This window comes from Nansenia antarctica (assembly GCF_963989245.1).
Source record: "Nansenia antarctica genome assembly, chromosome: 4".
Taxonomy (NCBI): Eukaryota; Metazoa; Chordata; class Actinopteri; order Argentiniformes; family Microstomatidae; genus Nansenia; species Nansenia antarctica.
In genome coordinates, this window is record NC_137689.1 from 74,052,008 (window position 1) to 74,073,355 (window position 21,348).

Here is a 21,348-nt window from a genome sequence, read left to right on the forward strand (position 1 = left end):
TTTAGGGAACATAGGGAGTCCTTCGTAGGGAGCTGATTAAATAATAATGCACAGGGTTGTCGGGGCTGAAATTTGCACATGAAAATCCCTCTCCCCTCGCGCCTCCTCCCTCTCCCCTCGCGCCTCCTTCCTCGCGTCTAATGCGCCGCCGATGACAATCCCTGCCTCACAGTTTATATGCAAATGAGTTTGTCTCTGCTTCCGTCCTCCTCCTCCTCTGAGAATCGCCGCCCGAGTGAGATGGAGGGAGAAGAGATAAAGTGGAAGAGACAGAGGGGGGGATTTCTCTCATGTGTTTTGTTTTTGTTTGTCTTGTTTATGTTTAAAAGGATTTTTTAAAAGATGATAATATATTGGAATTTTCTCCCTTTGTTTTTTGTTTTTTTTGTTTTGTCTTTTCTTCCCTGAAAGGGGGGGGGGGGGATGCATGAATACTAAATGCATATTTCTCTGAAGCGTCTGAAATGCTTTTTCTGTTCCTTTGTGTTTAATTGGAACATATCGCTAGGCTAAAGAAAACAAAAAAAACAAGATGTGTGTAAAGTAACTGTTAAATGATAATTCGAGTAATTTTTTTTGTAGCGCATTTTAGTATTTTGTACCCACCTGCTTTCACCCTCTTTCTTTCCTGTATTTCTGCCCCCCCCCCTCTCTCTCTCTCTCCCTCTCTCCCTCCCTCCCCACAGCCCTCAACCTCCCGCTAGGCCTGCCTATAGAGTTCAAGGCCTGCTCCTCGTAGGAGAGGAGAGAGGACAGAGGGAGGACGATAGGGAGGGAGGGAGCGATGGAGAGAGGGAGGGAGGGGAGGGGAGGGAAGGAGGGAGGGATGGGGGGATGAAGAAGAGAGAGGCGTCTTGTCATCCTGCTCTCCTCAGTCACGGCCAGTTAGTTAAAGCAAACGCGGGCGGGCCCCTGAGAGGGGGGGGGGCGCCGGGGTGTGCCAATCACGGGCGAGCTCTGGGCATTCCCGCGCTCCGCAGCCCTGAGCAACTTTTTATTAATTTAATAAACATCCCAGAGAGACGCTGTGGTGTGGACTCAGATGACACACACTCACACACACACATACATACATACACACTTACACACACACACACACACACACACACACTCACACACCCCACATGCACGCACATAATATACACACTCTCTCACACACGCACACACACATATACACACTCTCTCACACACGCACACACACATATACACACTCTCTCACGCACGCACACGCACATACACACGGACACACCCCACATGCACGCACATATGCACACACACGCACATACACCGACACACGCATGCGCGCACACACACACATTCACACATATGCACACTCTCACACACACACATACATACATACACACTTACACACACACACCCCACATGCACGCACATATGCACACACACGCACATTCACCAACACGCTCACACACATATACATACATACATACTCACACATATATACACACTCACACACGCACACATACATACATACATACACACACACACACACACACATATATACATAGACACTCACACGCGCACACACACACCAACTGACGAGGCCAGCGAAGGCCTTAATGAGGTGTGTGTGTGTGTACACTCGTAGACATACACTGAAGGCAACCACAACAAGATACACCCACGGACACAAATGTACACACACACACACACAGGTGCACATACACACGCACACACGCTTAGACACACACACACACACATTACCCCCTTTTACAATCGAAAAAACAAACAAAACCGTGGCAGACAGGGAGACACCATTCAGTGAAACATCCTTATTCTTTATTTATCTCTCTCTAAACCTTCACACACACACACACACACACACACCCAGGCCGACCGTGTTCATTATCATTCTGCGAGGCGCTAGCCCCCCTGCGCCGAGGCTGCTAGCAGCGAGCGCTACGGCATTATGATAATAATAATGATCTCACTTTCAGGATTGTTTCTTCCGGCCCCTTCCGGCTGCTCTACGGCAGGCGGGCGGCGGTGTGGATGGGAGTCATTAGCCGGGGCTGCGCGCCGCGCGGCTGATGAACGGCCTCACAGAGGACCACAGGCGCGTGGAGCTGCTAGCTAGCATGCTAACAAACCGACGGTTAGGAAGAGGAAGGGGAGAGGCAGGTAGACAGACAGACAGGCAGGCAGTTAGGAAGGCAGGCAGGCAGGCCCCTGTCAAACAGGGTGTTTGTGTGTGCGTGTGTGTGTGTGTGTGTGTGTGTGTGGAGAGAGAGAGAGAGAGAGAGAGAGAGAGAGAGAGTAGTGTGTGAGAGTGTGTATATATGTGTGAATGTGTGTGTGTGCGCGCATGCGTGTGTCGGTGTATGTGGGGTGTGTGTATGTGTGTGTGTGTGTGTGTGCGTGTGTGCGTGTGTGAGAGTAGGTGCGTGTGTGTGTGTGTGTCTATCGCCTTCTACCTTCTCACCCATCTCCCCTCAATCTGTGGCTCTCTGTCTATTTCTCTCTTTTTCACACCCCTCCCTGTCTCTCTCTCTCTTTCTCTCTCTCTTTTTTTTCTCTCTCTCTCTCCCTCCCTCTTCCTCCCTCTCTCTCTCTCTCTCTCTCTCTCTCTTTCCTCTCTCGCTTCTCAATTTCTCACTGTATCACTCCATATATTCATGAATTCGTGTTTGTGATGAAAACTTATGCATGAAAACAGAGGGTAAAAAAAAAAAAAACACAAACAGAGAGAGAGAGAGAATGTTGACGGAGGTTTGTCTGTCTGGGCGCAGCAATGCGCCATGCGCCTGGCGCTGCAGAGACCTAGGCAGAGACCCAGCAGAGGCAGGGTGGTCCTGGGGGACCCTGATTCCATCTCTCTCTCCATCTCCCTATCCCTTTCTTTCTTTCTTTCCACCCACCCACCTCCCCCCGCCCTTTTCCTTTTCCCTTTCCACCCCCATCTCTTTCTCTAACTCTCTCATTCCCCCCTACCTTACCCCCCCCCTCCCCACCCACCCACCTCCTCTTTTCTCCCTCCCCCTCTCCCCTCTCTCTCTCTCTCTCTCTCTCTCTCCCCCCTTCTCTTTCGCAGTGTCAAAGCGAGTTACAGGCAGAAGAGCACTCCTTCTTAAATAATTCACTAGTTGATTAATAGACTCACAGGGGTATAATTAGAGAGGGTAGAGACGGTGGCGAGAGTAACCAGCACAGTGCTTAGGGGAATTAAGAGAGCGAGGGTTATTGAGGAAATGGAGAATACCGGTGCAAGGGATAAAGAAACGCTGTGGTGTTCGAGAGGCTGGGGGGGGGTGGTGGGGGCGAGGAGGAGGAGGAGGAGGGAGTGGGGGGGGGGCACCTTTTCTAAGGCTTCGTGATGGTGAGTGCAGCAGCCTCTCCAGGAGGATCCGTCCAGGGTTTGTTTGATGTGGAGATTGGACAGTTTGAATCCGTCTCCTTTAATTTTTCACAACTTACAGCCCCGTCCTCGTCCCCGTCCTCGTCCCCATCCGCCCCCCTCCTCCTCCTCCTCCCCGCCCCCCCCCCCCCCCTGCCTGTGTGCTGCCTGCACACTTCTCTTATAGGAAATAAATGAGTGTTGTTTTTTTAGGTGTGTGTTTTTTCCTTCTTTTTTTTTAGGTCCTCTCATCTCCTCGTTTTTTTTTTTTTTAAACCCCTTTCCTTTTCTTTGAGACGTATTATCTCTATCCTCTCCTCATCTTTGAGACGTATTATCTCTATCCTCTCCTCGTCGCCACCTTCTCTCTCTCTCCGCTGCTCCTCCCTGAACCCAGCAGCGGTTTCACCCAGTGTTTGTCACACGCCGCCATCAGCATAAGAATTCACTTACGCCGCCTCTGAGGCGTCTTTTGTATGCTGAAAGGGATGCCGCTTTCTCTCTGCCTGCTAGACCGACCGGTCTTCAAAACAAACAAACACAACAGTGCAGCAACAGATCTCACTTCTCAGTTCAGACTTCCTCCTTTTGTTGTCGGCTGATCCCTGTCTGCCTCGCTTTCGCTGTTAGAAAACAACATAACAAGACAAAAAAAGACAAAAAAAAAAAAGATAGAAAAAAGAAAGAAACTGAAACAGAACGAACTGAAATATATCCTAGACGGATATGCACACACTCGCACACCACCAATGTCTAGCCTGTTTTGTCTATCTCGCAAAGTAAGTTCTCACCGAGTTATCACACTTTATATTGGGAACATATTGTTATTCTTCCCCCCCCCCCATCCGTTCACTACGCTTTCTCCCCTCCCTCCATCCCATCCTCCCTCCCATCCTCCCATCCTCCCTCCCTCCCACCCTCCCTCCCTCCCTCCCTCCCTCCCATCCTCCCTCCCTCCCTCCCTTCCCCCCCTCATCTTTCTCTCTGTCATTCGTTTCTTTTGGAGATTCATTGTTGATATCTCAGATTGATTTCTCGGGGCGGTGGTGGCGGCGGCGGTCCCTCTCTCTCCCCGCCGTGTGTCTCCTCAGAGAGAGAAGACAGGAAACCCCGTCTCCAAACAGGGCCGGCGCATCCGTCCACCCACCCGTCCACCCGCCCGTCCACCCGCCCGCCCGGTGGCTGTGCTGCGCTGCTGCTGCGTCTGCCTGCATGTCGACACGTCAGCTCTAATCAACCCCTCTCTGTTCTTTCTATTTTCTCTTGTCTGTCTCTCCGCCAGATGTTGCGCCCGGTGTCAAAATGGATCTCCACTGCCGCCACCCCCCCCACCCCTCCTCCCCACACCCCCCCCTCCCTCCCCCCAAAAAGGGGGGGGTGGGTGGATGGGCGTGGGGGGGGGGGGAAGCAACACATTTCTCTGTTTGTACAAGCTGATAGATACACTTTGAAATTCAATTCCGTTTTCCTTTCACCTCACAAGACACACGGGAGGGGATGAGCTCGGATTTGCTGAGATTCGGTCGCCCTTAATGCCTTCTTCTTCTCCTCCACCGGCTCCTCTCCTAACCTGGCTTTTTAGGTGTGTGTGTGTGTGTGTGTGTGTGTCGATTCATTCGGCTTGATTGTCAGGAAAGCATAAAACATCCTCTGCTCTTTCCCCCCCCTCGTTCCGTTAATCCACAGCACAGCAACACCTCCTCCTCTCGATCTATTTGCCTTTGTGATAATTGTGCATTCATTATAGTCTCTAGTCTCTAGTTATAGTGTGCAAAAGTATAATTGGCCTTTCTTTCTTTGTTTGTTTGTCACCTCTAGCTAACAAAAATAATGATTTCTCTGCCTCGGAAGAAGCGGCCCCTGTTGGGACCCGGTTACATCTTGTAATTATCACACCCTGCCACCAGGGGGCGCCGAGGCGAGCAGGAACCCCCAGCCCCCCCCCCCCCCCTCCCTCCCATGTGTTGATTTATTTATCTGCGTGTGGATTAAAGGCTGTATACCTGATAAAGGGGATGTCAGAGGAGCTTTGACAGCCACAGAGGCGGTAGTGTGTTGCGCGATTTGGTCTCCGTGCCCAACCAGAAACAACTTGCGACGGTGGCGTCTTTGAAGTCTTGACAGACGAGGGGCCTCTCTGAACATCGCCTTAATCTTCCCCCCCTTTCCCCCTCAGAAAAAGACGCGCGGCGTGTGTGAGAGAGAGGCGCGCTCAGTTCTCTCGGCGTCGTCGTCGACGTTGTTGTTTTTTCTTCGTACCTTATTCTCTTAATGACACAAAACATTCAGCGGCCACGCATGATAGCATTTCATCTAGCGTAATGTGTGGTGGCTGGCTGCTCGCTTCAAACGATTCCCCGCTCCTGCATTAAGCCAGCTGGAGGCGGAAGGCAGGAAGGCAGGAAGGCAGGCAGGCGGGCGGGCGGGCGGAGCGAGCGAGTGTGCGTGCGTGCGGCGTGGGAAAACAAGGCCTCTCTTCTCTGTCGTCGGTGTGATGCGGCGTTGTGTGATGCGGCGGCGGCGTTGTGTGTTGATGTTGATGTTGTTGTCGCTTGTTGTTGTTTGATTGCGCCTGATTGTTTTCGCGAGGCCCCGCCAAAAGCAAATACAAGCAACCTGCCGTGTATGATTGTCTGGGAACCAGATCAGTGGAGGGTGTGTGTGCTTTGAACATGGATCACTGTGTGTGTGTGTGTGTGTGTCTCTCCACTGGCCTGCTGTAGGCAGCATTGATGACATGCATATGACTAGCGCACACGCTTACTAACACGCGTACACACTGTGGAACACGGTAATTGAGCTGGACCGTGAATAAATGTTTATGAGAGCCTTCCCTCACAGTGACCTGTCTGTCACAGCTCTTATAGAGGCATTAACATTCGACCTAACGTGACCGCACCAAAGCATCTCTATATCTCTCATCAACTTTTATCCTGTCTCTCTCTCTGGCAGTCTTCCTCCCTGATGACTCTCCTCTCTCCTCCCTCTCTCTCTCTCTCTCTCTCTCTCACTCTCTCTCTCTCTCTCTCTCTCCCCCCTTCCATGTCTTTGAGGCTAGGAGCAAGGAGTATGAGGACTTGGGAGGGTGGAGGAGCCGTAGAGGAGAGAGGAGAAGAGAGGAGAGGAGAGGAGAGGAGAGAGGAGGGGAGAGGAGAGGAGAGGAGAGGAGAAGAGAGAGGAGGGGAGAGGAGAGGAGAGAGGAGAGGAGAGGAGAGGAGAGGAGAGGAGAGGATAAGAGAGAGGAGAGAGGGAGGGAGGAGAGGAGGATGACACGGAGAGGAGAGAAGGAGAGGAGGACAACAAGGAGAGGAGAGGAGAGGAGGACAAGGAGAGGAGAGGAGGAGAGGAGAGGAGAAGAGAGAGGAGGGGAGAGGCAGATGACAAGGAGAGGAGAGAAGGAGAGGAGAGGACAAGAGAGAGGAGAGAGAAGGAGAGGGGAGGTGTAGAGCTGTTGGGCAGGAGAGGGCGTGGGGTTAATTACTCCATTACCGGGTGGCTCAGACAGGCGCTGTTTAAACAGGCCCAGAGTCAGCGGGGGATTAGGCCTCATTACTCCCGCTAAAGCTCTGCTGGCGACCCTTACCCAGCAGCCCCCTTATTACCCAGCAGCCCCCTTACCACGGGCCTGTTAGGCGTGCCGCAGAATATTCATACGCCCTCAGATAGGATGAGGAGAGGAGGTGTGGAGTGGGAGAGGAGGAGGGGGAGGAGGAGGAGAGGAAGGGAATGAGGGGGGAAGGGGTGGGGGGTGGTTGGAGAGAGGAAGAAGGCTCTACACAGGGGGGGAGGAGGTGGAGAGGGGGAGGAGGGGGGAGGCGGGCGGGGGGGAGATCTTGGGCTTAACTCCTGAAGATCTGACGCATCATCACCTGAGCTCCGGCAGGGCTAGGGACAATGATCCCCCAAATACCCTAGCGTAGCAAGATTAGCATCTCACCGACTCAGATTACCCCACACACACACACACCCCCGCCACCCCACCCCCCCTCCTCCCCCACCGTACCGAAGCGCACCCCCCTCCACACCCGCCCCTCCACCTGCACCGATCCAAGTATCTGATGGCATTCTGTGATAATGGCAGCGCTGCTCTTCTCATTTTGCAGAACGGCGCACCGCACAGCGAGGTGAAACCGGGGATAGCTAGCTGGGGTAAGCACGGCACCGCAGCAGCGGCGGCAGGCAGCAGCAGCGATCTTACTGGTCAATCTAACCGGGCCGGCGGCCAAGAGTTCTGTTACACACCCCGGGGTCGTCCTCCTCCTCTGCTTTGTGTGATGTCATCGTGTTGTTATCCTCCCCCTCTCGTCGTCCTCGGTTACCACACAGAAAATAAGTTCTGATCGAGTCAGTCGGCCATCGATGCGGCAGGTATCAAAGCTTCATCACTTTCTGTGGTGTCTTGTCGTGTCTTAGGGGGGTGTGGGGGTGGGGATGGGGGAGGGGGGTGGGGGGGGATTAATCAATGAGATTATGTCTTCTGGTACTTCTGGTTGGTCTGTTCGATGTGTGTTTTCAGTGTTAGCGTGTGTGTGTGTGTGTGTGTGTGTCCCCTCGGTACCCTCACCCACCGAACAAAGACCCCCCCCCCCAGAGGGCTTTTAATAACAAGAGCATGAAGCTGTATTTAGGGGGGTGGGGTGGGGGGGGGGGTACCAACACAAACAGCTAAAGAGTGGATGTTGTCAGTCCAATTATAAGCCACAGCCATGTGTGAGAGCACTAATCCAGAGGGGGTGGGGGTGGGAGGTGGGAGGGGCCTCAGTTATGGCCTGCTGAACTGTACACACACACACACACACACACACACACACACACACACACACACACACACTCTACACACCTGCTGAACTGTATGAAGCCACATTTAAAGTCAATTCCTCTTATGTTGGGTTTCTCCTTTGGCCTAGAACTGAGTGAGAGAAAATGTAATTTTAACTGACACACACACACACACACACACACATAGGCACAAATACCATTACACACACACACACACACACACGCACACACACACACACACACTCTACACACATATTAGTGTACACACACACACACACAACAAATGCCAGTACACACACACACACACACACACACACACACAGCACACATATCAGTGTACACACACACACACACGTACACACACACACACACACAACAGTCGCGCCAAAACGTCTCCAGGGGACCTGTCAAACACTGTCGATAAAATTCCAATTTCATATGAGAGAGAAAACACACACTTGATTTATGGCAGTTCGTCCGGCCTCGTCGAGCCAGAAGCATCATGTGATCTCAGCTCCAATCCAGAACAGAGCTTCCATTATATAATTGAGGGTAGAAATCAATAGAGGCAGCAGTATGTGGCCGTGGTGATCCCAGGCACATCCATATTGAAAGTGTACCCAGTTCGATCTGTGTCTGGGTGGAGAGAGAGAGAGAGGGAGGCTCAGCTTCACTACCCTAATCACACACACGCTCCAGGTCGATGTCAGGACTTAGCCATTGGCGCACTCTCTCTTCCCGTTGGCATATGTTAACATGATTCCCCACCAACCCCCTCCTCCCTCTCCCTCTCCTCCCTCCCTCCCTCCCCCTCCTCTCCCTCCCTGTTTAAAACGCTGCACCTGAGATCCTTGGCCATTTAAAGCCCAAAAACAGGGATTATTTTAAACATAGCCCGAGGTGAAGCTGAGATTCTCCGCTCCGACAACTCGCGGGGCGTGTCGGCGGTGGGCGGGAGGGAGGGGGGGACAACGCAGGCTATTTATCTTATTGATTTTTTTTAAAGTAGGAACAGGAAGATTTGGAGGGGCTTGACTCTTTAAAATTCCCTAGGAGCCACCCAAGCAAGCACGTACGCACGCACACGCACACACACACACACACACACACACACACAGACGTTTAAACCTTTTGTTAGTGTTAGCCCTTTTTAGTGTTTAGAGTTTTAGCTTCAGCTGCAAAGCTGTGCTACGCTGTGGAATGATGTGCCTCAATGTGTGTCAGAGGAATCGTTAAAGTCGGGGTACAGATAGACCTCCCTAGTCTGGGGTAGGAGCTCAGCTAAAGGTGTGCGTGTGTGTGTGTGTGTGTGTGAGGGGGGGGGGGCGGGGGGGGACTGGGAGAATAGAGGTTTGGGGGGTATAGTTTATACCGTTTTTTTCGCCTCTTGGTTGAACTGCGATACTAAACTACATAACACAGCTCTCTATAACGCACCTAGAAAAGACTACAATCATGTTTCTGTCGATTTCAAACTCCACTGTCAGTCTGCGGACGGAACCTGTCTGTGGACCGTCGAACGGACCCAGACGCTGTTGTTATTAATGTCAATGGCTTACAGTACACACAACACCTCACAGAGGACCCAACTGAAGAAGCGCTTGGTTATATGGACTATAATAAAGTTGTGAGTGTGAGTGTGAGTGTGTGTGTGTGTGTGTGTGTGTGTGTGTGAGTGTGTGTTGGGTCACACGTACCGTCATTCCAGACTACTTTGTGGTGTGTCTCAGGTAACCATTTTTCACCATTACCCCCCTCCCCTCCTCCCCCTCCCTCCTCCCCTCTCCAGCACCTCCACTGACACGACTCGTGACTCATCAACAGCCATGTTTAGAGATGACGACGACGATGATGGGGACTAGAGAGGGGTGTGTATTGTGTGTGTGTGTGTGTGTGTGTATATGTATGTGTGTGTGTGTGTGTGGTGGGGGCGCTAACCGTAATTGTCCTTTGGAGTGCCCCAATTATGCCATTAACCAGCCCCCCCCCCCCCCCCCCCCCTCCTCAGTGACGGGGGCTAATGGCGGTGAGACCTCGTCTGCATAGCATTATCTTAATTGCGCCCGAGGCCTGGCGTGAAAACAAGGCGGGGATCATGTTCCTGATGGAGCGGCGGGGGCGACGGGCCGGCAGTAACCATTTACCCCACAGATATATTAATTAATGGCTATCCTGTTACATCCTAGCTGAGACTGAGAAGGCTGAGGAGAGGGAGGGAGAGGGGGGGGGGAGAGAGAGAGAGAGAGAAGGTGGTGGATAGAGAGGGGGGGGGGGAGAGAGAGAGAGAAGGTGGTGGATGTAGAGAGAGAGAGAGGTGGATAGAGAGAGAGAGAGAGAGAGAGGGAGGTGGATAGATAGAGAGAGAGAGAGAAGGTTGTGGACGTGGAGAGAGAGAGAGAAAAAAAAGGAGGACTGTGTGTGTGTGTGTGTGTACGTGTGCGTGTGTGTGCTCGTGTTTATGTGTGCGTGTGCGTGTGTGTGTGTGTGTGTGTGTGTGTATAGTCTTTGGCCTCACACAGGATCCTCTTACCCATTTCCTTAAAAGAGGAAACCCAGTCTTGCCTCATTGCCAGCCGCTGAATAAATCACCACACAAAGCCTACACTAATACTTTTAATTGTGAATTAATCACCGACGGTTTGCAGGTAGGAGCCATATAAATGCCCGCAGGGACTTCATGGCTAACTGGGTCTAATAGGTCGTGTGAGGACACGTCAAAAAACTAATACCAGATTCAGAATTGTTCATGTAATGTTCAGAGTAGATAGATGTAAATATATATGTTACGGTACATGTGGGAATACGGTACATGTGGGAAACCTAGGGTTAGGGTTAGGTGCTAGGGTTAGGGTTAGGTGCTAGGGTTAGGGTTAGGGTTAGGTGCTAGGGTGTTAGGGTTAGGGTTAGGTGCTAGGGTTAGGTGCTAGGGTTAGGGTTAGGTGCTAGGGTTGGGGTTAGGTGCTAGGGTGTTAGGGGTAGGGTTAGGTGCTAGGGTTAGGGTTAGGTGCTAGGGTGCTAGGGTTAGGTGCTAGGGTGTTAGGGTTAGGTGCTAGGGTTAGGGTTAGGTGCTAGGGTTGGGGTTAGGGTTAGGGGTAGGGTTAGGGTTAGGGTTAGGTGCTAGGGTGTTAGGGTTAGGGTTAGGTGCTATGATGCTAGGGTTAGGTGCTCGGGTGCTAGGGCTAGGGTTAGGGGTAGGGTTAGACATGCCAGCATGTACCAAGTCGACGTTTTATGCTGCCATGTCCCCGGGAAATGCCGACATGAACCGTTTTCCCACATGTAGCGCAACGTGTCAGTGTAGTTCGGCTGGGGAGGCTGGTGGGGATAGAACCATCAGAGGACCCTAACCCATTGTGATGCGTGGAACGTTTGATTCCACCATCGTACCTTCCATTCCAACCAGCCCGTATCCTCCCATGTTCTACCTCCACCAGCCTCTAACCAGAGTTAACCGGAACCACAAGGTTATCGTCTAGCGTAAGCATACAGATTCTGAGGCAGATATTTAGGCAAGTTTATTTGTTTAGCACATTTCATACAACCAGGGGCAACAATTCAAAGTGTTTTATACACACAGCATTAAAAAGATACATCCACAAGAGGAGGATCAGACCAGAGCCACACCCCCACACCCCAGTGACGAGGGAGGGAGGGGGAGAGAGAGAGAGAGAGAATATCCCCGGATGTCGGGCTAAAGCAGGTCAGCTAGCCAGGCTCTTTTGTTATGTAAAGAGCGGTCATGTGATACGGGAGGATAAAAGAGGAGTCGAGAAAAAAGAAACCGCTCCGATAAACCTCCTTCATCAGATAATTAACCGTGCCTTTGCTCCAGTTTCCTCCCTCCTCCTTTGCATAAGTGTCTGATCAACTTTCAAACAGCCTGATCAGTTGGAGATGCTGCTCGCGGGGGGGAGGGGGGGGGGGGGTGAGGGGGGGGGGGGAGGGAGGGAGGGAGGGAGGGAGGGAGGGGGGCTCTAGTAGACGTCTGAAGGCTATTGCAGCAGGGGGTTGTCCTGTCCTGGGCTGGTTTACCGGGGTCGGAGCCAGCGACATAAAAACACCTTTGTAAAAAAAAATCAATTAGCTTTAGCATGGCTAATGATGATCAGATGTTTTTGGTGTTTGTCTTTTGGGACTTGTGTAGTTTTCCCAGTGTGATGGGGATCATCCTAGTGTCACGTGACTGTTTTGAATTCATGGACGGAGAACTTGTCTAAGAACCAAATGATGGGTAATAATAACTGGTAAAATAATAACAAGATGGTGACATCTTGGTTTCATGTGTCTCTATCAAAACCGTGAGTGGGGAAAAATGGCTATTTAAGGAAACATCTGTACTGTTTCCCTCCTTGCACAGAAATGCAGACGTCAGCCAGCCGCCCTCCCTGCAAACTGTAATTATCCTAAAAGTGTAATGAGGTAAAAGTAATTAAAGCTCGTTGTAATGACAGCTTTCCTACTTCCTACTCCAAACGGTTCCAAGGTTCATCTCGTTTGCGGCCCTCACCTCACCACCCTGTCAACATTTCTCCTACACCTGTCACCACCACTGAGTTTGGTTAATGCCCCCCCCTACACCCCCCACACCCCCTGCCCTTGCCCACTACCCCCCACTCCCCCTCACCCCCCTCCCGTTCCCCTGCTGACAGTTTTTAACTACACTCCACTCTGGCCCCTGCTCTACTTGTTACAGCCCCGACACAAGTGCAAACAATCAAAGTCTTTGGGAACGTTGAAATATGCATGGCTATCCGTGACAGACAGATAAAGCAGGGCAATTAGCCACGTAATCCTAGAGCGTCGTACGGAATCGTCAGCCTCAGCTGTCCTCTCTCTCTCTCTCCCTCCACCCCCCCTCCACCCCTTCCCTCCCCTCCTCCTCCGGCTCTACTCTCTTGCTCTCTATTAGTTAAATGTACTCTGTGTGTCGTCTCCCCATCAAATCAAGTAACACTTCCCCTAATTGGCTTATAAATAATACAGCAGGGCCGACATTATAATTTCATCAGTGGTAAACATCGCGGGGGCAGTTGGTAAAGAACCTATCCCTCATTAATTTCTTAATTTGGGTGGATGGAACGAAGAGGGGAAGTGAGAGAGGGAGAGAGAGAGAGAGAAAGGTAGGGGATGAGCGAGAGAGAGAGAGAGAGAAAGAAAGAATGGTGGAGAGGGAGAGAGAGATCAGATGAACAGAGGAACTCGTATCACCTCAGGCAGAGAAGGAGGGAGGAGGGGGAGGAGGGGGAGGAGGGGGAGGAAGGGGAGGAGGGGGAGGAGGGGGAGGAGGGGGAGGAAGGGGAGGAGGGGAGGAAGGGGAGGAGGGGGGGAGGGGGAGGAGGGGGAGGAAGGGATAGTTATAAAAAACAAGCAGAGGAAGATGCTTCTGCTGCTGCCGTTGTTAATAGATGTCAGATATTCAATCCGAGGGTTTTGTCAGTAATTCTTGCGCAATAGGCAACGGGGGCCTATCGCCCCCTTTACAAAATACACACACACATGCACGCACGCACACACACACACACACACACATACACAAATATCTCTTTCCCCCGGTCTCGCGCCTTGTTCTTTTTTATACCAACTTAATGAATATTTCATAACAAGCGACATAAATATTCATTCTAATGGTTTCGCACAGTAGTTACCGGTGTTTCTTAAAAAAATAAAAAAGCGAAAAAATAAATACTCATTACAAATTCTGCACAACCCACCCCAGACATAATCTCCCAGACTCGAACTAAAACACATTTTTACACCCACCCACTCCGGATTATTTAGGTGCATTGCCGAGAAACTATTTCAGGGCAACAGTAAGTCAATGACTTGTACATCCTTCTACACGCTGTTCACTTCATCTCCTGAGCTGGCTGATTATCTCTCCTGAGCTGTGAAAGTTAGCAGCATCCTTACGAAAACAGATGAAGTCCTCAACCATACCGTATACCTGTGTCTAGAGCAACAAAAACTAAACAAATTCCAATTGAATGACAAGTTTATAGCATGGCAAATAAAACATTATTATTATTATTATTATTAATAATAATACATTATTATATCTGGACAAGTACGAAAGCATGACATTGTTTCCATCATTAGGTATACTGAACTGTATCTGACAACATGCGACTACATTTGCTAATATTAACTGACAGTTGCTACAACCACAACACGGTTAAGACGAAGAAGAAGAAGAAAGCGGAGGCAACCTATAAAAGTGTTTTTATATAACCGTGACGTTAAGTTCCTGTGCGTCTTCGTGTCAGATATTGTCTTGCAAGCCACCTATTATGATTCTCTCTCATATGGTTTAAGAGCATTTTACATAGTCTGTGATACGTGCTATGCCGTAAGAGGTGTATGAATATGACATGCTCTGATCTCCGAGAGACTGATATTAAAGCAAACTTTCAAATGAGCCTTCTCCACCCCCCCCCCCCCCCCCTCTATTCCTGCTGAATCCTGCCAGTAGAGCAGACACAAAGAGCCCCGTTCATCCTTCAAAGGGAACCTAAAAGCGTCCTTGCTAAGGTTTCACAATCCGCACACCTGAAGGGCAATCTCTCCCAGCTGTAACTCCACATTGTCACTCTCTTATCCGCCAACTGTCACTTTGCCGTGTCATCCCCACTGATGGGGGGGGGGGGGGGGGGAGACATATCCTGCCTCTCTGTGTATCTGCATCCTAAGCCCCCCCCCGCCCCCCCTCCCTGCGTTCTTCTCTCAGCTGTGGTGTGTCTCACTCAAAAAAAAAAAAAAAGTGTAAACCAGCCTTCCTCCCTCACACCTCACAGTAGTGGCAAAGCAGCAAGCTCATGAAAGTTAATAAGGCCTCTCTCTCTCTCCCTCTCTCTCTCTCCCCATGACCACCGGCTCATCAAGGACATGACAGAACTCGCATCAATTCCACATCATGCAAATCCTATTAGTTTGCGGTAAGACGGCAGCCCCGTCCTGAGAAGTGGTGACATCAGTTAAACCATCCATAACCCAGGGCCTCTCTCTCTCTCTTTCTCTCTCTCTCTTCTCTCCGACACTAGACCCCTATCAGTCTGGGAGGCACAAGGCCCCGTGTCGAGAATGAGTTTAATTAATGTAGCAGTAAAACACGGCCCTTCCTGGTTTCCTGCCCCTTTGTGCAGCGTTGGTATTAGTTCCACTCCAGTGACTTCGTGGTCGGTCGACGAACAAGCAGCGCCTCTAATAATGGACACCCCCCCCCCCCCCTCCACCACCTCCACCCCTCCTCCTTACACCTCCTCCTCCTCCTCGCCCAGGCCCGTTCTCGGGTCAGTGGGCTCCTCCGGGACCAGAGAGAGCAGTTAAAGGACCATGTTAACAGTCTGATTTGCAACAGAGGGAAAACCTTCGCCGGCTGACTTCATTAGCCGCCGTGACAAGTTTGTGGATGCGGCACAGCGCGCCGCAGTTTGGAATACTAAAAAAAAACACACAAAAAAAACACACAAAAAAAATTGTAAAACAAGAGAGAACAGAGTTGTTCCCTGGGGAGTTTGACGAGGAGGAGGCGTGTGTGTGTGTGTGTGTGTGTGTGTGTGTGTGAAGCTTCGGAGCGAAGTGGCTGTGCTGACTTCATAAAGTCATTCTCCCAAACGGTTCTTGTGTGTGTGTTTATTTTTGGGGTCCAAACATTGGGAGACGTGTTTATCCACAGAGTTGTGGGTCTGTGTTTGTGTTTCCTGCTTCCTGTCTGACTGACTGGCAGACGAGCACGTCGACGGCTGACTCACAGCTCTGAAATGACCCGGAAGATTCTACAGTTAGGCTATAGACTCGGATAACGGCCACAACACTAAATAATATATACATATAGAGATAGATAGATAGATATATTAATTGAAATAACAGAAGAAGAAAAAAGCAATATAAATAAATGTACAAAGTCATAAAAACAAGTTTATTTATAGAACATGAGGTAAACCGTAACATAATATGAAGGGCGGTTAGCCTAGATGACACTAAGTAATAGACTCTCTTGTCCGCGGGAGCGTCTTCCATTACCAGCCAGACAGCTGTGGGACGTCGACGGCAAAACACACACGCAAACGCAAACGCATAACAAACGGTTTGGTAAAGTAGACGTGATTTAAAAAATAATGGCGACATGGAGAGGTGAGGACTCGCAGGAGCCCGTCAACACACAAACCAAGACAACAACCGCCTCCCTCTCCCAGAAGGCACTGCAGTCAACCGTCTACAGCACGACGGCGTGTTTAAGACAGGAACATTTGGAGAGCTACAAAACACAAATCTGTCTGTACACTTAAGAGAGAAAAACAACAACAACAAAAAAAGCCTACATCATATTCAGAAGGTATAAACAAACAAAAGGAATACCATATTAATAAACACACAAAAAAAAGTGTGAAAAGGTGCTAGGAATGTTTTAATCCGATTCCCATCCAGCCGTACAGACATAAAGGGTATAAATATTGTATGCATAGAGAAAGGGGGAATCTTTTGAAGTCTTGTGAGAGCTAAGACAAGAGGTAGGAGAGAGGGAGGGGGAGACAGTAATTACCGGTGCTAGATGCTCTTTGACACATTATTATATTAAAGAAAGGAGGAGGTTCAACCAAACACGGCTAACCTCTTTAACAGCTCGGGGTCTCCACCTATCAATGACAAGAACACTCTAACCTGAGGGGGTGACTACCACTTGACAAACAAGACGCTTAACTTGGAGCCAATCGGATCACGTGACGACGAGGAAACCTGTAAAGCACGTTCGAGAGTTCGACGTCATAAAAAAGCTACTCCGACGATCCTCGGTTACTCTTACGACGGTATTGTAAGGTCATAGGCTACTGCAGAAGTGCTGTTTTATATAAACAAGCAACCACAATTGAATTGTTGTGTCATTGTTGTGAAATTCTCCAAAGTTAAAGATTCAATCAATTTGGTGGCGTTAACACGTCGTTTTTACGGTCCTAATGCCCACACGCAGCAAGTAAGGACGAACAAGACTTCTTATTTTCCTCGTTTTTGTGCAGATGTACTGTAACTGACTCTCGAGTACTAAAATCTCAACATAGAGGAAAAGGGATTGTGGGTAAAATAAAAAATAAAAAAATAATAATGGTCCGTCTTATAAAAGTCCAAAGAGGCAGAGAGAGGCAGGCGTCTTCCTCACACCTAGCCCCAGGGCAGGCTATCATCTCCAGTGACAAGAGGGAGGAAGAGGGCCCTCTCCTCCTCCTCCTCCTCCCCCTCTCCTCTCCCCCCCTGGTCTGGGCTTCACCGGGGATGTAAGGGGGATGAGAGAGGACATGATAGAGAGACGCACCGCGCCCAGGCCAGTCTCTCAGGTCCAACTCCATCTTTGATCACTGGCCACTGACCTCCATGTCTCAGAGACTGGGGGAAGAGGGGGAGAGGGGGGAGAGGTACAAGAACGAGTGCACATCCCTCCCTGTGGCCCTTGTTCTCCCCCCCTCCCCGCCACCCCCCCCCCCCCCCCAAAAAAAAGGGTTAATTGTATTTAACAATATGCACTCTAATACCCCCCCCCCCCCCCCCCCTGATTAGAATGAAGATCACATCTGCCGCCCTGCCCGGCCTCTCATTACTGGTGAATCTCATTAGAGCTCGACCCCATGGGAGAGACACCACCGCGTCAGTTTTAAACACACTTTCTCTCTCTCTCTCTCTCTCTCTCTCTCCCTTTTCCTGCCTCTCGCTCATTTTTCGCCTCCCGTTCTCTCCCCCCCCCCCCCCCCCCCCCACCCCGCGTCTACAGAAGCGGAAGTCCCCATCTAAGAGAATGACTGAGCTTCAGTCTTTTTTTTTTTCTCACAGCATGGAAATTGTTTTACACCGCCAATTAAAAAACATACACATTCTCCCCCTCAGTCAGTGACAATGTGGAATATAGTTGTTGCTCTAAAATGCAGAAATAGACTGAAATATGCCTGCCTGACACCCCTACCCCCCCTCTTGTTTGACTTGAAGTGTACACCCAACACACACACACACGTTCCAAAGTGTTTGGAAACGCAGTCGAGATTAGGAAAAGGAGAACGCTTACTTACAGGGTGGGTGAACTTCTGTTGCAGTATGGGTAAAAAAGTACGGTACATCCACAGTACATCTCCTTCTGAACTCGCTCAACTTCCCCTCATTAAGCCGCCGCCGCCGTACGAAAGCACTTTCAAACGTATACTCAAAACCTTTATTGTCTTTTTCTTTATTATAGTTTTTTTTAAAGAAATAAAAAGTTGCGTGGAATAATTCATTTACATATGCAATATTTTATATTCATATACAAAGTGAATATGAAAAATAAAAACAATAAGGGGGAAATCGGTGTCTGTTGGGAACAGGCGTCCCAGAAGTCCGAGCACAGGCACGTACGTGCGCTAGGCAAAGTCTCTCCCTCCCTCCTGAGGCCCCCAGGCCCCCTGTCCTCCAATCCCCCTGTCCCCCAGTCCTCCAGGACCCCTGTCCCCCAGTCCTAGAACAGTGGAGCATCACAGAATGTACAAGGCCCCTTCAGTATCCTCTTGATCCAGTCTGGATCTGCACAGAGGGGGGACAGGGGTGTGTGTATGTGTGTGTGTGTGGGGGGGGGGGGGGGTTAAAAAATAATAAAATACATTGAGTACATCAACAAATTACATTTAACTCATTCAGTGCTGTGGGTGAATAAAGTTGCCCAAATTAACAACATTCTAGGATACCAAGGGTGACTTTGGCTGCGTTCTTAAATTCGCTCCGAGAGCGCCGGAGCGCACACTGGGTGCACAAGTAATTTGATTGGATAAGAGGCGTTCCATGAGTGCTGATCAGATTTCCCTAGCGGACTTACGAACGCAGCCTTTATTCACCAGAGATGCATCAACTGTGATGCTTAATTTTGTAGCCAATCAGAGTGTTGTTGCTAGGTAGACAACACATAAAACACTTGGAACACTCTAGGTCAGCGGTCGGGAACCTATGGCTCGCGAGCCATATATGGCTCTTCCGGTGACGGCATATGGCTCCCAGACAATTGGGTTGAAAAGTTAAAAAAAAAAAAAAAAAATTGAAAAAAAAAAGTTCAGTTTGGAACTGATTTTAAAATACTTGTGATATTGCGTAATAATACTGTGTCATTTTAAAGTAAACAGAAATTAGTTTTGAAGTTAAATTTCACGGGACTCTTCACGGGACCCATGACCCGTGACCCGTGGGTCGGGTCGGGAACCAATGTCTCGCGAGAGTGTCAGAGGTCGTTGTAAAGGTGAATAAATAAAAAACAATTTGATCAGATAGTGAACTAGCTTATACGCTTCAACCCTTGTAACGAGAAAGATGGCAAAAAGAAAAAAAGACGATGATTACCGTGCATTCCAGGCTGCGTGGACAGAGGAATTTGCATTTGTGGAGATCGCAGGATCTGCGGTATGTCTAATATGCAATGATAAAATTGCATCGATGAAACGGTCAAATATAAAGCGGCACTTCGATACGCATCATGCTTCATTTGCATCGAAATATCCAGCGGGGGACAGCAGGAAAAAGGCATGCGAGGAGCTACAACGGAGAGTGCAGACGAGTCAACAGCAACTGCGTGGGTGGACCAAGCAAGGTGACGGGAATTCCGCTAGCTTTGCGGGTGCTTTGGCAATAGTCAGGAATGGAAAACCATTCACAGATGGCGAGTATGCCAAAACATTCATGCTTGATGTGGCCAATGAACTGTTTGATGACTTCCCAAATAAAGACAAGATAATCAAACGAATAAAAGACATGCCTCTGTCAGCAAGAACTGTTCACGATCGTAGCATCATGATGGCAAATCAAGTTGAGGAAACACAAATTAAGGACATAAACGCCGGGACATACTTTTCTCTCGCGTTAGATGAGTCAACAGATGTTAGCCATCTATCTCAGTTCAGTATATTTGCCAGGTATGCTGCAGGTGACACACTGCGTGAGGAAAGCTTGGCTGTTTTGCCAATGAAAGGGACAACCAGAGGAGAGGATTTATTCACGTCTTTCATGGAGTTTGCTAAAGAAAAAAAACTGCCGATGGATAAACTTATTTCTGTCTGTACTGATGGTGCACCCTGTATGTTGGGGAAGAACAAAGGATTTGTAGCGCTTCTCCGTGAACATGAAAAGAGAGCCATCCTAAGTTTTCATTGCATCCTGCACCAGGAGGCGCTTTGCTCTCAGACGTGTGGCCAGGAGCTAGGTGAGGTGATGTCGCTGGTCATTCGAGTGGTCAACTTCATTGTTGCCCGAGCTTTAAATGATCGCCAGTTTAAAGCTCTGTTAGAAGAAGTTGGGAATCATTATCCCAGTCTGCTTTTACACAGCAACGTGCGTTGGTTGTCAAGGGGAAAGGTGCTCAGCCGTTTTGCAGCTTGCCTGAGTGAAATCCGGACTTTTCTTCAAATGAAAGGCGTCAAGCATCCTGAGCTAGACAACACTGACTGGCTCCTGCAGTTTCACTATCTCGTGGACATAACAGGCCATCTGAACCAGCTCAATGTGAAAATGCAAGGTATTGGAAATACAATCTCATCCCTTCAACAAGCAGTGTTTGCATTTGAAAGCAAGCTGGAAGTCTTTCTCAGGGACATTGAAACAGGTCGTCTTCTGCACTTTGTAACACTGCAACAATTTAGAGATGCATGCTTAGCAAGTGACTCCACTCAACATCTGGATCTCCAGCAGCTAGCTGGCTTTACGTCCAATCTCCTGCAGTCATTCAAAGCACGTTTTGGAGAATTTCGTGCGCGCACTGGTCTTTTCAAGTTCATCACTCATCCACATGAGTGTGCAGTGGACAAAATCGACCTGACATGCATCCCTGGGGTCTCTATGGGAGACTTTGAGCTGGAAGTTGCTGACCTGAAGGCATCAGACATGTGGATGAGTAAGTTCAAGACACTTAATGGAGAGTTGGAAAGTCTTGCGCGACAGCGAGCAGAGCTGGCGAGGGAACACAAGTGGACAGAAATGAAAAAACTTCAACCTGAAGACCAGCTGATTCTGAAAACTTGGAACGAGCTTCCTGTGACATACCACACAATGCAGCGTGTTAGTATTGCCGTATTGACCATGTTTGGCTCTACATATGTATGTGAGCAGTCATTCTCGCATATGAGGAACATTAAGACCAACCTACGCTCACGTTTAACTGATGGAAGCCTCAACGCCTGCATGAAGCTCAACCTCACCACGTATGAACCAGACTACAAGGACAT

General features: G+C 49.6%; 1 protein-coding gene across 1 annotated transcript in view; it reads right to left on the minus strand.

Annotated features, from left to right (window-relative positions):
- Positions 1 to 18,605: 18,605 nt before the first annotated feature.
- Positions 18,606 to 21,348, minus strand: part of gtf3c4 (general transcription factor IIIC, polypeptide 4) — a gene marked incomplete at both ends in the record, with an annotated part of 20,872 nt that continues 18,129 nt past the window's right edge. The window contains one exon of the mRNA XM_080529709.1: positions 18,606 to 18,670. Coding sequence (XP_080385835.1) covers positions 18,606 to 18,670 — 65 coding nt within the window. The remainder of the gene's footprint in view (positions 18,671 to 21,348) is intronic.